This window comes from Muscardinus avellanarius (genome assembly GCF_963383645.1).
Source record: "Muscardinus avellanarius genome assembly, chromosome: X".
NCBI lineage: Eukaryota > Metazoa > Chordata > Mammalia > Rodentia > Gliridae > Muscardinus > Muscardinus avellanarius.
The window spans coordinates 48,388,602-48,404,360 of NC_137792.1; the positions used below are offsets into that span (position 1 = coordinate 48,388,602).

At 34.4% G+C, this 15,759-nt stretch overlaps 1 protein-coding gene across 1 annotated transcript in view; it reads left to right on the plus strand.

Moving 5' to 3' along the window:
* The window catches only part of LOC308278884 (fatty-acid amide hydrolase 2-like), a gene marked incomplete at both ends in the record, with an annotated part of 61,513 nt that extends 48,839 nt beyond the window's left edge, over positions 1-12,674 (plus strand). The window contains 3 exons of the mRNA XM_080718881.1: positions 3,607-3,718; positions 5,962-6,156; positions 12,499-12,674. Coding sequence (XP_080575007.1) covers positions 3,607-3,718; positions 5,962-6,156; positions 12,499-12,674 — 483 coding nt within the window. The remainder of the gene's footprint in view (positions 1-3,606; positions 3,719-5,961; positions 6,157-12,498) is intronic.
* Positions 12,675-15,759: the final 3,085 nt, after the last annotated feature.

The window sequence follows — 15,759 nt, forward strand, 5'->3', positions numbered from 1 at the left end:
GAGTCTTAAAAGAGAGCCAACAGGATGAGAGATCTTTGCCAGCTACTCCTCTGATAGAGGATTAATATTTAGGGTATACAAAGAACTTAAAAAACTAAACACTAAAAATAAATAGCCCAATATAATGGGCAAGTGAACTAAATAGGCACTTCACAATAAAGAAATACAAATGGCTAATATATATATGAAAAAATGTTCAACATCATTAGCAATCAGAGAGATACATTGAGAGCAGAGCATGGTGGCACATGCTTTTAAATCCCAGTACTTGGGAGGCTGAGACAGAAGGATCACGGTTTGCAGACTTGGGTCCTCCACAACTTAGTGAGACATTATTTCAAAATAAAGAGTAAAAAATAGAGCTGGGGATGGGGGTGTAGCTTGGAGGTAGGATGCCCCTGGGGCCCATCCCCCATACTTCAAAAAATAAAAAATAAAACAAAAAACTACACTGAGATTCCATCTAACCCTAATTAGAATGGCAAACATTAAGATTACTAACAATAAACATTGGTGAGGATGTGGGAAAATAGAACTCTTTCACACTCTTGGTAGGATGTGGGAAAATAGAATTCTTACACACTCTTAGTAGGATTAGCAAGTAGTACAACTACTGTGTAGATCAGTGTGGAGACTCCTCAGAACATTGGGATGGATCTACCATATGACCAGCTATATACCCCTCCTCGATATCTTTCCAAAGTGACTGAAATGAGAATATATATAGTGATACATGCATAGCCATGTTTCTAGCAGCACAATTCACAATAGCCAAATTATGGAACCGAGATAGGTGTCCATCAACAGATAAGTGGATTACAAAACTCAGGGATATACACACAATGGAATTCTACTACACAGTAAAAAAGAAAAGAAGTTATGTCATTTTCAGGAAAATGGATGGACCTGGAGAACATTCTGTTAAGTGAGTCACAGAGAGTAAGGGTCATATGGTTTTTCTCATATGTAGGAATCTAGGGAATAATTGCAATAAGAGAGACTCCATAAACAAGCAAGGGAAACCCCAGTGGAGTGATGGAGGGGGTTTAGAAGAGGGAAGTAAAGAAGTAGTGAAACTAGATAAAGGAAACATTTCAATTGACACTATGTATGTATGTGAAATTATCAATATCAGTCTCAATATCATGTATGGGGAAGGGGAGAGAATGGGGTGAGTTTCAGGGAAAGCTCACCAATTGCTTTGCACAGATATGTCTATCACTCTGAACTTAATAGTGATACAACAATGCACTAATAAAAAATTTTTAAAAGAATAGTTCTTGTAAAATGCCTGGCATATGGTGACTTTTCAATAAGAACACACATTATCCTTACTATGTTATGGAGAATAAATAATCAGTAATAACCTGTATTTTGAGAAATAATTTCTTTCCTTTATATAAACATATTGAAAATGTCCCAAGTTCATGTAAACCCACAAGCGGGGATGTTTGGCTCTGAGATTCAGATCCTTAATCAGAGTTTTGGTTCAAAAATGAAGCAAAGATTAGTAAAAAAAAATGAAGCTGGACATAGTGGCACACACTTGTAATTCCAGTATTTGGAAAGCTGAGATAGGAGGATCGCAGGTTTGTGGCTAGCCTCAGCTACTTAGTGAGGCCCTCTGCAACTTAGTGAGATCCTGTTTCAAAATAAGAAAATAAGAGTAGGGTATAGCTCAAAGGTAGAATGCACCTGGGTTCATTCCCCAATTACACTCACACAGACACACACACACACACACACACACACACACACACACACACACACTCTGGTGGTTAAATTTGGTTCTTAAACTTAAAACCTAAAAATACGATAAAAGCTATTCTCTTAAATTATAATGCCTGACCCAGAGCCAATAGTCATAACCTCTCACTAATGATTCATCTCCTAAGAACAGGTAGATTATATAGTTGATAGCTGGAAAAGAGATGTAGACATTTTATGAATTAAATCTAGTTATAGCAATGTAGCTGCATCTTAATAGCAGGCTGTTGAGTTGTAATTCAAATAGCATACATCTTCTCCATTTGCAGCTTATAATTCAGTTGTTTGTATTATAGTCACAGAATTGTTCAACTGTCATCATAATTTTAGAACATTTTCATCACCCCCCCAAAAAAAAGAAATCCCACACTCATGAGCAGCCATGCTCCAGTCCCAGATTTTTCAGCATTAAGCACCTGATGAAATCTACTTTCTGTCTCTATGGATTTGCTTATTATGGACATTTCATGTGAATGGAATTACACATTGAGTAATGTTTTGTTAGTTGCTTCTTTCACTTAGCATAATGTTGTACCATATATCAATACTTAATTCTTATTTGTGTCTGCATAATACTCTCTTATAGTGTTGATAAGAATTTTATTTACCCATTTATCAGTTGCAGGTCATTTGACTATCATGAATAATCCTGCTATGAAAATTGCTGTACCTGTTCCTATGTTAACTATGTCTTTAAAGTTATCCTTTCTTTATGACTAATGTGCATTAATTTTCCATATTAATGGACCTCATTGTAATATTTCAACATATTCATGCAGTATATATTGATGAAATTCAACCTCCTTTGACTAGTAAACCTCACTAGTAAACCCTCCCCAACTTCTAATTATCACTACTCTACTTTCATGTCCTTTCTAAACTACCACGTAAAAAAGAGAACATGCAGTACTTCTCTTTCTATTTTCTGTATTTTAATTAACATAATGTCCTCCTATTTCATCCATTTTCCTGCAATTGATAAGGTTTAATATATATATATATATATATATATATATATATATATATATATTGCATTCATCCACTGGTGGAAACCAGGTTGATTCCATATCTGAGCTACTAAGAATACTGCCACAGTAAACATGGAAATATAGGCTTCTCCTTTCATTTCCTTTGACAATATATCTAGAAATGGGACAATTGTTTTATACAGTAGATCTATTTTTAATTTTTGAGTAATCTTCATAATAGATTGCTAATTAGCATTTAAACCAACAGTATGTGAGATTATCTAATAATATTGGCCACTTATTCATTAACCATAATTTTCATTAATTTAAAACTTTATTAGTATATTATAATTATACATAAATGTGTTATATTTGTTCATGCACATAATATACTTTGATCAATTTAATTCCCCAGTCTCCTCACTTTCTCACCCTTCTTCCCTCCTCCTGTCTCCATCCCCAATCTCCTTCTTCTAATTTACTGGCAACTTTTTGTAATATTTAAAAACTTTCTGGTCTAATTCCTAGGTTATTGATTCACTTTGAGTTAACTTTTTTAGAGGGTGATTCAGTTTTCCAACACCATTTGTTGAAAAGTCTGTCTTTTCTATAATGTAGGTTTTCGATAGCCCAGTTAAGGATCACTGGCTGTTATCTGTGTGGATTTATCTATATATGTTCTATTCCATATCATTTAGCTATATGTCTGTTTTTATGCCAAAGCCTTGCTTTTGTTGTTACCAAGCTCTGTAATATAATTTGAAATCAGGTATCATGATATATTCAGAATTATTTTTATTGCTCAAAATTATTTTTCCTATTCTAGGTCTTTTAAAATATATATTCTTGTGCTTTCTTGTCTCAAACTCAGGAACCTGTGAAATTTGTAGATCTTCTTGGTGACCATGGAAAGCCTGTCAGTCCTCTGTGGGAACTGATTAAATGGTGTTTGGGTCTGTCAGAGTACACCATCCCTTCCATTGGTATGTAAATCCTTTTTTCAAAATTAATTTGTTTTTAATGTGCTTTTATTGGTGAATTATAGTCTCCCATCATAATATAAATCATGTTGACACTGACATACATGCACACAGCACTTGGTAGACCCCTCCCTGCCTCTCTATCTCCCCCATTCCCAATACAGAGTACTGAGACTGACATTGATATATTCATATAGTATATACACATAGTTGATGACTATGTATGTAGTATTTTCGCTAATGAACATCAGTCTTCTTCCTCCCCTTCCCTTAAACCTCCTCCCCGAGAACATTATGTTAATGAGATTATTCCAAGCTGTTTTGATATTATATGGGATTTGGAAATGCATTCTTTCAAAAATACCCTAATGAGAAACAGTCCTCATGTGTGAGGGAAGCTACAACATATGAATAAATGAATCAGCATATACCACAGCTTATTTCTCACTATGTACCAATCACTGTCCTATGCACTTTATGCCAGTCAATTGCAGTCTATTATGATGACCATTTAAAAACTATTTTTATTCAGTTAGTTTTTTGTGCTTTTATTGGCACATTATGTAGTAACTGGGATACAAGAGAGACTCCATCCAGGTGATGAGGAGAAACCTCGGGTAGCCAGGGGGAGATATTAGGATAGGGGTGGAGGAAGACTTTAGGTTTATTAATAGAAGTGACTATTTGTATACATGTGAGTATATACCACTGTCAATCTGGGTACTCTGTATTGGAAGGGAAGGAATTGGGGAGGCACCAAAAACGTGTGCATTTATATCATTGTCAATATGATTTGCATTATGATGTAAGACTATGATGTCCATTTTATAGGTTTTGAACTCATAGTGCAGCAAGGTTCCTTCACTACCAAGTTAAGGCTCACACTTCAGAAACTGGTATTACAAACTAAAAAGCCTGTGATTTTTAAATATGTGTCATATATTATATTTCAGTACCTAAATGGTAATTACTGCTAATGTACAGCAAGTTTGTTCTTCAGCTCACAAAATTAGTGTGGTTAATGCACACTTGTTATACAGTTGACAGTTGCTCTTAATGTAGAAAAATGCTCACTGAGACTTTTGGCACCCTTATATTTCTCATATTTTTGAAAATTTAAGAGAGGCTGATAATAGTATAGACACTGTTATTCTTTTATACTGGGAAACTGAGGCTAATACAAATTAGTTGAATTACTTCACTCAGATTTCTAGTTGTGATTTTTCCTATTTGCTTGCTTAACTTCCATTCAGTTATATATAACCTTATTGGTTTATTTTTCTTATCTATAAAATGAAATGAATAAAAGTATGCACTGCCTACGCAATCCAGGGGATTAATATGTACTTCACTGCATTGTTTTCCTAGTTAAATGAAATTGCCCATCTAAAGCATGTGAGATACAATGCAAGGCTGCATATGCTAGGGTTTACCCATTTATCAATTTACTTAGAGTCATGTTAGAACATTGTAAATGCTGAATAATTGAAAGCTATTTTTGTTATTGTTTGTTATTGGTGTTATTACCACACAACTCTGTTTATTATGTCTCTGTTATCACAAAATGCTGTATTGTGCCTAGGATGAAAATGGTACTCTGATAGAAAAATTCCTTAACGACAAAGATCACTCATAGCACCTTTGTGTAAAATATTTGTTAGAGTTGAATTTAAAATTGTCTTGATGTTATTCTAGTCACTAACATCCTCTTTTTGTGTTTAGCCATGACAACTCTATGAAAGTAGTATCTTGATTACAAGTCTTTGACTCCTGAGTTGTCTGTTGCTAGCTTAATCCAGACTATATTCCATCATTGTAAATAAAGTAAGGGCCCCCTGTGAGCTGGAAATATAGCTGAGATATTGGGTGTTGTGATAATAAATTACAGCAATAAGTTAAAATTAAAGTAACCATGAAGTTTTTAGTAACTGACTCTAGTATTGTAAGCAAGAGACTAAAACTAGATAATAAACAAAATGCTATCTGTTATATTTTTCCCCATGCAGTTTTGTTCCAGTCAAGTATAAGGTGAATAAGTGCAGATATGGCTATTATGAATTGTGCTGCTATGAACATGGGCATGCATATGTTACTGTGGTTCTCTGATTTCAACCCCTTTGAAAAGATACCCAGGAGTGGTATAGCTTAACATCCTATAATGAATATGTAGCATTTGAATAAGAAAAGATTAATAACACTAGAAATTAAATGAAATCTGGAAATTGATCATTTTTATCATTCTGTAGGATTGGCATTGTTGGAGGAAAAACTCAAATATAACAATGAGAAATACAAAAAATTTAAGGCAGTGGAAGAAAGCCTGCATAAAGAACTGGTGGAGATGCTTGGTGATGATGGTGTGTTCTTATATCCCTCACATCCCACAGTGGCTCCCAAACATCATGTTCCTCTAACCAGGCCTTTCAACTTTGCTTACACAGGTACCTAATTGTGCTCCTTGCATTATGTAATCTTAAAAAAATAGAAATGTCAGAAAAATTATAAAATTATTTTGCTGTTGTACAAAGTTTACACATACTATATAATTGAAAACAATTTGTAAACAACAGTTGCTAATGTCTTACATGGAAGATAAATTGCTAGTGTCTGGTCTCTACAGAAAAACCTAGACTTGGGTATTAGTATGCATATTTTACAGAAGTGAGCCTTAGGGAGCTTCAGCGATTGGTATTTAGTCACATAATATGATCTTACCAAATCAAAGGCTGCCTTGGTTGATCACGCTGGTAAAGTTAAGTTCATTTTTTTCCCTAAAAGAATCTAGTAACAAAAACAGTTCCCCCAATAAATGGAACTTTTATTTGCCTTAGCTGTCATTCCCTCTAAATTCTATTTTTTATATTATTTGGCTAATTCATTTGCTTCAAAGAGTATGGAAAATGTGGATAGATCATGGTTATGTATGTACAATAATTAGCATAAGGCTTATGAAATATTGGCATAGGAGAAAAGGGTATAAATACCAGGGTCAAAACTAGCCTCAGAAATTAGCAAGATTTTCAGCCACCTTGTGAGACCCTGTTTCAGAGTAAAAATTTAAACAGGGTTGGGGATGTAGCTCAGAGATAGATGCCCCTGAGTTCAATCCTTCTTACCACAAAAGGGCATATTGACAAAATCTCTGCTAAGGCCTATATATTGGAGTGTTGGTCCTATATTTTCTTTAAGTAATTGCAAAGTGTTTGATCCAATTTATAGATACATTTTGAGTTGATTTCTGTGGTATGTGAGAGATAGGGCTCTACTTTCATTCTTCTGCACATGGATAGCCAGTTTTTCTAGCACTATTTCTTGAAAAGGCTTTTTCTCTAACATATGTATTTAGTGTCTTTGAAAAAAAATAGTGAGCTTGCTACAGCTATTTAGTTTTATCTTTATCTTCTATTCCATTTTATTGGCCTATGAGTTTGTTTTTGTGCCAATCCTGTGCTTTTTTTGTGCCAATATTATGCTGTTTTTGTTACTCTAGCTCTGTAGTATAATTTGAAATCAGATTTTATCGTTCCTTTAGCATGTTTTTTTTACTGCTGAGAATTGCATTGTTCTTTTATACACATTTTAGGACTTTTTTTGGTGGTACTGGGGTTCCTGGAAACCCTTCTACCTCCAGGATACACTCCCAGACCTATTTTTTTACATTTTTATTTGGAAACAGGGTCTCTTAAGCCAGTGAGGCTGGCTTCAAATCTGCGTGATCCTCCTGTCTCCGCCTCCCAAGTGCAGGGATTACAAGCGTGCGCCACCACGCCTGGCATTTTAGGACTTTTTTAGTTCTCTGATAATGACATTAGTAGATTAGTATTTTATTATATATATATATATATATATATATATATATATAATCTTTAGGTATTATGGCCATTTGACAATACTTTTTGTTTCTATTCAAGAACATGAAATGTCTTTCCATTGTCTAATTTTTCTTCAGTTTTTTCTTCAGCATTCTATAATTGTATTTGTATTCCTTATATTATTTTGAGAGTATTATTCTATATACTTTTGGCAATATTATTGGTCATTTCTTTTCTTTTCTTTTCTTTTGTGGTACTTGGGATGGTACCTCTGGGCTACACTTCCAGACCTACTTTATACTTTATTTGGAAACATGGTCTCACTAAGTTGCTGAGAGCCTCACTTAGTATCTGAGGTTGGCTTTGAACCTGTGCAATCCTCCTGTCTCAGCCTTCCAAGCACAGGGATTACAAGTGTGAGCCACCATACTTGGCTGATCATTTAAGATGCATAAATGGAATTTGGTTAGTTTATTTTCTTGATATATTTGATTCTTTATAAACCTTATGCCTTTTCTTTAGTGTCTGTGATTTTAAGGAAATCACAATCTCTTCAAAACTTTGCAGATGTTGTTTAGCAGTGATAATATTTCAGTATTTATCCTAGTATGAGTTTCTGAATGGGGTAGTTTTAGGTACTCTAGCTGGTCTGTGTCACTTCTTGCATTCTGCAATTCATCGGAATGGTTAGCTGTGCTTCATACTCCAGTGAGACTACTGGCTGGTATCTGTGGTCCAATACAGCCATTGTCTGGGCTTTGTGATTTCTTCTGATCAGGCCAAATTAAAGGATGCCTTTTACCCTTCTGTTGCCTGTGCCATTGAAATCATATCCAAGAAATCACTGCCAATTTCAACGTTGTGAGGTTTAATAACCCAGATTTTCTTTTAAAAGTTTATAGTCCTAAGATTTATATTTAGGTCTTTTATCTATGTTGAGTTAATATTTGTATATGGGATTAGGTAAGGGTCCAATTTTATTCTTTTTCATGTAATTATTATTTTTCAACAATATTTAGTTAAAAGATTAGTATTTCCTCCACCAAATGTTCATGGAAAACTTGTCAAAAATAACTTGACAATATATGGAAGAATGTATCTCTAGGCTTTTATTTAACTCCAATGGTTTATATATCTGCCTTTAGAATAGTACTACACTGTTTCAATTATTGTAGCTTTATATGGTTTGAAATCAGAAAATATATATCTTCTAGCTTTGTTCTTTTTCAAGATCGTTTTGGGTATCCAGAGTCCATATTCCATATTAGGATAGATTTTTTTTCTGAAAAATAAATATATAAATATATGATAGTTTCACCTAAAAAAAAAGAAAAAAATATTCTCTGGTAAGAAATAAAACGAACAGAAATATTGAAATGTTATCTTTAAGTTATCAAAAGCTTGGTATCAGACAAATAAAACTGTTATGTGAGATTATCATTTTTAATTTTGGATAAATTGCTGTAATACTAGATGTCAACCACTAAGCCAATCATGGGAAGGAGGGATGGGGAGGGAACGGGGTGGGGATTGGGTGGGGGCTGACTGGGCGATGTGTGCATATATGTCTACAAAAGTTTTTTTTGTATCCTGCTATGATGTATGAATACAGTGCACCAATAAAAAATTTAAAATAATAATAATAATAATAATAATAATAATAATAAAAAGAAATAAGTATTGGGGTAAGTTTGAATACTATGGATAAAAAATGGGTAAGGTCCCTGATGTTGTTTCTCAGCTAAGTTGGATAGGATAGTCTAGGTATTTTCAGATTTCTAATTGCCTTCTAGCCTGAGAAAGTCTAAATAAGAGAACTGAGACTTGGTGTTGTTGCTGCCTAGCCAAGAGAAGGTTGGATAACTTCAAATGCTCTCCTCCATAGATTATCTTTGTCCTGCCTTTGCTTACTCTCCTGGGGAATTTTAAAGAGATAAATAAAATAAAGAACTAAAGATGAATGGGATCTCCACTTGGACATTAATATTGTGAAAGGCTAAATGCTCTTCTCTGTAGATATTCTATGGACTGCAGTCGCCTTCTGTACTGAAGAAGGCTTAAGGGGAACACCAAGGCTTATTTCTTTGCCATTGGTTCTGGCCTGTATCAGGTACACCTCTGTATGGATAAGGCCATAGGGAAGTTACTGCTTGGCTACTGAAGCCAAACATGGCCAGATGCTCCCCTCCTCAGAAATTCCAGGACCAACATTTGCTTCCTCTATTGAAAGGCAAAAGGAGAGGAACATATCTAGGTGTGAACTTAATTTAGCTGCTGAAATTTGATGAGGCCAGATGTCCCCCTCCACAAAGAAAATTTTCATTTGCCCCCCAGCCTTTTTGATACTTAACAAGACATGGGGTGGGTGGATCATCTAACTAAGGTCTTGATAATAGCAGACTTGTAGACTACTCTTGAAGACTGATGAAATTGGGTATTTTCTCTAGTGTGCCTCCTCCATTAGCTATAATGCAGAGCCACTGCCAAGTTTGCATGGTAGCTTCTGTATTTCCCAATTCCATTCTTTGATTGTTACTAATCCCAAATTTTCTAATCCTGCCAGTACTTCAAATACTTCCAAGGGGGTAAGATAATTAACCTTTCTGTGAAGTGTTCCAGAATTATAGGGAAACTGAATAGTTGTTTCCAACTTTCTCCCTTTTCCCTGTTGAAATGTGGGACCAGAAGAATACTCTGTACATTATACTGTGCCAGCTTGTAGGAGGTTCAGTGCAATTAAAATGAAAACATTCCTCTTACTGTTCAAATGTGATTTTTCTCAGTTCTGTAATATAACGATGTGTGGCAACCTCTCCTAAATTTAGTGATATTTAAAAAGCATTCTTATCCATGTATAACTGCTACTTGGAATTTTGTTAGGAGTACTGGAACTTGAGGACACCTATTTCACCATCTTTCATTAACTTTATATCCTCACAATTAATGTCTGGCAAAGGTTTGAAGACAATTTGAAGAGGAAATAATAGTCTCTTCAGAAAATAATGCTTGAAGAGCCGTATATTTTTGTATAAAAGAATGAAGTGAGATTCCTGGCTCATAGTATATACAAAAATTGATTTAAAATGAATCAAGGACTCAACTATGAAAGCTAAAGCTAAAAAAAGTTTTAGAAGAGAATTTTAGTAGCCCTGAGTTAGTCAAAAATTTCTTTAGTGTAAAGCCAAAAGCATTGATAATAAAAGAAAAAATTAGAATTTGGACTTCATTAAAAATTAAACATTTCTAGACAAAAACTTTTGTCACTGCTAGAAGAAAACAGAGTTAACACTCCAACATATAGGTGCAGGCAACAATTTCCTCAATAGGACTCCTAAAGCTCAGAAAATAATATCAATAATTAATAAATGGGATAGAATCCAATCAATAAGCTTCTTCACAGAAAAGAGAACAATATTGTGAAGAGAGTGCCTAGAGAATGGAAGGAAATGTTTACTAGCTACTCTTCCAATAGAGATTAATATCCAGAATATATAAAAATTTCAAAAAATATACCACCCGAAAACATAACCTGATTAAATGGTAAAATGAACTAGACATTTCTCAAAAGAAAAAACAGAAATGGAATATATATATATATATATATATATATATATATATATATATATATGAAAAATGTTCCATATTTTAGTAATCAGAGAAATGCAAATCAAAACTCAATCCAGTTAGTGGGGCAATAATCAAGAATACAAATAATAATAAATATTCAGGGTATTGAAGTAACCAAAAGACACTGCCTTCCTCTATTCTGACATTTTTAATCTTAACTTACTCTGATTTTTCTGACAATGCTATAAGAATAATTTAGGAAGAGAATACTAGAAGACACTCAGGCTCTCACATTTTTTTATTGGTGCATTGTAGTCGTACATTTTAATGGAGTACAAGATGGTAGAGGCATATATGCACACATCACTCATTTAGCCCTTCCCTAATTCCCACCCCATTTCCTCCCCCCTTCCTTCTTCTTATGTTTGGCTTACTGACTTACTTTGATATGTTTGTCCATGTATATCTTGTAAATTAGAGAATGTCCCTCTTCCCCCTTCCCATTCCCCTCAGTTAGGTCACCTTATTTGCTCATCTATGGTTACTCCTTCTTCATCTAAAGTTCCTCCTATGACCCATTTTCTCCCTAGCTTCCACATATTAGGAAGAACATCTGATTTTTTACTTTTTATGCTGACTAATCTCACTTAGCATAATGTCCTCCAATTAAATCCATTTCCATAGCCAGGTGTGGTGGCGCACGCTTGTCATCCCCGCGCTTGGGAGGCAGAGACAGGAGGATCGCGCAGGTTTGAAGCCAGCCACGTGCGCTGGCTTAGAAGACCCTGTTTCCAAATAAAAATGTAAAAAAAAAATAGTTCTGGGAGTGTAGCCCGGAAGTAGAAGGGCTTCCAGGAACCCCAGTACCACAAAAATAAATAAATAAATAAATAAATAAATAAATAAATAATAAAATAATAAAATAAATCCATTTCCACACAAATGACATCATTTTGTTCTTCTTTATGGCTGAGAAGAATTCCATTGTGTACATATTCCATAGTTTTGTAATCCATTTATCTGCTGATAGACATCTTGGCTGGTTCCATAGTTTGTCCATTTTGAATTGTGCTGATATGAACATTGATATGCATACATTAGTTTGGTATCACATTTTCTTGTGCTCACATGCTGATTCTAGCTTTTACTGACCAAATAACTTTGGACATGTTATCCCACTTCCCTGTTCAATTATTTCATTAGCGAAACATTGATAATTATTTACTCCTAGCATGGGTTTGTTATGGTAATTCAAATATATAGTATAGAATATACATAAAATCCCTAGATGAATTATCAGTATATAATAAACTCTATTTTTGTAACTATTATCCTCATTATTGAGTAAATTAAGAAGAAATAAAGTTTACTTTCTCAGATTTTTTTCTTGTTTGTTTTCTTTAGGTGTCTTCAATGCCCTGGGTCTGCCTGTGACTCAGTGCCCACTGGGTTTGAATGCCAAAGGACTTCCCTTAGGCATTCAGGTTGTAGCTGGACCCCTTAATGATCACCTAACCCTGGCTGTGGCCCAGTACTTGGAGAAAAGTTTTGGAGGCTGGGTATGTCCTGGAACACTTTAGCAGGATATTCTCCAAGGTCAAGGTGTGTGTATGTGTATGTGTTTCTAGTAATAACATGAATCAAGCACAAGCAGGAAAATATATTTAAAAAATGGATAAATTTTCATGTATTCTTTCCACTTTCATTTTCTGAACAAACTTTTAGTCTTACTATAATGATAATATTTGATTTCCACTTTCACTGTACTGTATAAGGTAGACATGTAAATGTATAATTGCAATAAAGAATTCTATATGCTGTAATGGTGTATGTTTTGTCTTGGGAGATCAAAGGGGAAAATACATAATTCAACTTAGAGGATCTTAAAAAAAATTATAAAGAAGGTGATGCTTAAGCTTAGAATTGAAGAATATATATGTGTTCCTTAATAAGGCTATGGAGTAAGGAATTCTAGTTGGAAGGAGCTATAGTAACAAAGGGAGGGCATGAGATTACATAATGTGTTTTTTGCATCGGTAAATTGGTAAGGCTAGTTGGAGTTGGAGGGGGTTATTGAAGCAATGAAACCTCAAGAGAAAAATTGATTACAGTGTTAAAAGAAAAAATATTTTTTATAGTTTTCTTCACATAAGGCCTAGAATAACTGGCATCAGAGTAAAAACAAGTACACAAAGCATCCAGATATCTGTTTACAAATAACAATTTTCAATTAAAGGAATGAAAGCTTATTGAAGAAAAAGCTGGTTTTAGGGAAGAGACAGAAACAGAAGAAATAGAATCATTAGTGAATTGACAATCTATTTGAAAATACACAGAGGAGAAAAAGAAGGAAAAGAAATGAATAAATCTTATGGGATCTATGGTACAACATCAAAAGAACAATGTACAAGTTATTAGCTTTCAAGAGGGAGTAGAGAAAGGCAAAGAGATAAAAAGTTTATTTAAAGAAATAATAGTAGAAAACTCTACAACCCCAAAGAAAGACATAAATATCCAAATACAAAATGGTCAAAGATCAACACTCGTTTGTACTTTAAGAAATCACTAGGTATATAATAAACAGTTAAGAGTAAAAGAAAAAAAATGATCTTGAAAGCAGAATATGATAGTCAGCTTTTTGTCACTGTGACCAAAATACTGGCCAAGAAGAACTTAGAACACAAAGTTTATTTGGTTTCAGAAGTCTTAATATATTTTTTCTGATTCCATTGCTCTGGCCCTGATGTTTAGGGCCATGCCATGTTTAGGTTTATCATGTCAGAAGGGCATGGCAGACAAAATATTCATGCCTCATGGTAGCTGGAAAGCACACAAAAAGTTCAACAGGTAGTGGCCAGGGACAGGAATGGTTCTCAAGTCCATGCCCCCAGTTAACTACTTACTTCCTCTAGCCAAGCTCAATTTTCCTATGGTTTCCCTACTTCTCAGTAAGTGTATTTATTCATTTATCAAATAGATTAATCCACTGATGTCATAATCATTTTACCTTTGAACATTACTGCATTGCCTAACACATTCGTTTTTGGTGGAAGGTGGTGGTGGTAGGGCAATTCCAGATCTTCCAAGCTATCAAACTGCAAGAGAAAAAAAGAAAATGAAATGCAGGAGATTCTTAAACAGGATGGGAGAATATCTATTCTTCAAAGAACTGATATCTAGACTATATAAAGAGCCAGAAAATCTCAACCCCCCAACACAAAATACCATTTAATAAATGGGCAAGTAACTACACAAAATTTTATCAAATGAAGGAAAGGAGGCTTCATGAAGGAAACAGTTCAAATAATTATATGTCCCGATACAAAGGTATCACAAGCAATCTCACTAACGTGTATAGAGGTGGGAATCTGGAAGGAAAAACACCAAGTGATTTAGGCATGTATGCTTGTATCACTTTGAGACTCTATGATGTATAATTACAATGCACCAGTAAAATAATTAAGAACATTTGGTAGAATTCAGCAGTGAGGCCATTCTTTCCTGGACTTTTCTTTTTTGGGGAGAATTTTTGTTTTCACTTTCACTACTCTATTGGTCTATTTTATGATCTAAATTTTTTTTTGTTTTTTGTTTTTTTTTGTTTTATAGTATATTTTCCTTTCTGCTAATCAAAACATGGTTTGTAAATGACAAATGAAATTTTCCAGAAGACAAGTACAATCAAGTAAATAGCAGCATACTAACTGGCTGCAATTACTTTCTAAATCTTGGTATAACAACTATAGCAACAATTCTCTCTATAGTGGCACACACATTTCTTTTTCTTTCCAAAATAATAATGAAGTTATATCATCACTCAATAACTCCCCTACTTATCAGTTCCTCCCAGATTCTAGCATTTAAGGCTTGGTGAGTAATGTTCCCAGGCCAAATTACTACAGCAGAAATCTGTGAACAGAAAATCTGAACTGTTTACTGAAATAAAATCTGTGCACCCTCCCAGTCCAGGACCAATTCTATTAATGTGCAATGGGGTGATAGTGATATTAAAAGCATTTCTACATAGTTTTTTTCTGCAGTGCCAGGAATGTAATTCAAGGCCTCACACAGGCTAGACAAGTGCTTTATCACTGAGATAAACCCTAAGCCTTTTCATTTTTCTGAGACAGGACCTCACTAAGCTGCCCAGGCTGGCCTTGGATTTGCAACCAAACAGCTAGGATTCTAAGTGTGCACTCCCACTCAAGGCTCTCCACAGATCCACTTGCAGAGCTTCTCTCTTAAGATTTTTCAAATGCAAAATAAAATTAGCACTCTTTTTTGTTGTGTGTGGAGTACTGGGGATAGAACCCAGGGGCATTCTACCACCAAGCTACATCCCCAGCTCTATTTTTTATTCTTTATATTTTGAAACCAGGTCTCACTGAGTTGCAAAGGGCCTCAATAAGTAGCTGAGGCTGTCCTTGAATTGAGATCCTGATCTAAATTTAATAGTAAATAACTTTTGAGATTTTGAGTTCAATTAGTGTTGCAATTAGGCAGTCACAGGATGAAATTATGGGTTTAATTTTCTATATAACTACCCTGTGTCTATAAGATAGAAGGATCACATTCAGGATAATATAGAAGCTTTCAGAGTTTTTATGTGGTCTTGAACTAAAAATTAGAATTCTTTAGCTCATTTTTTTCTTCTCTCAGTTTGCT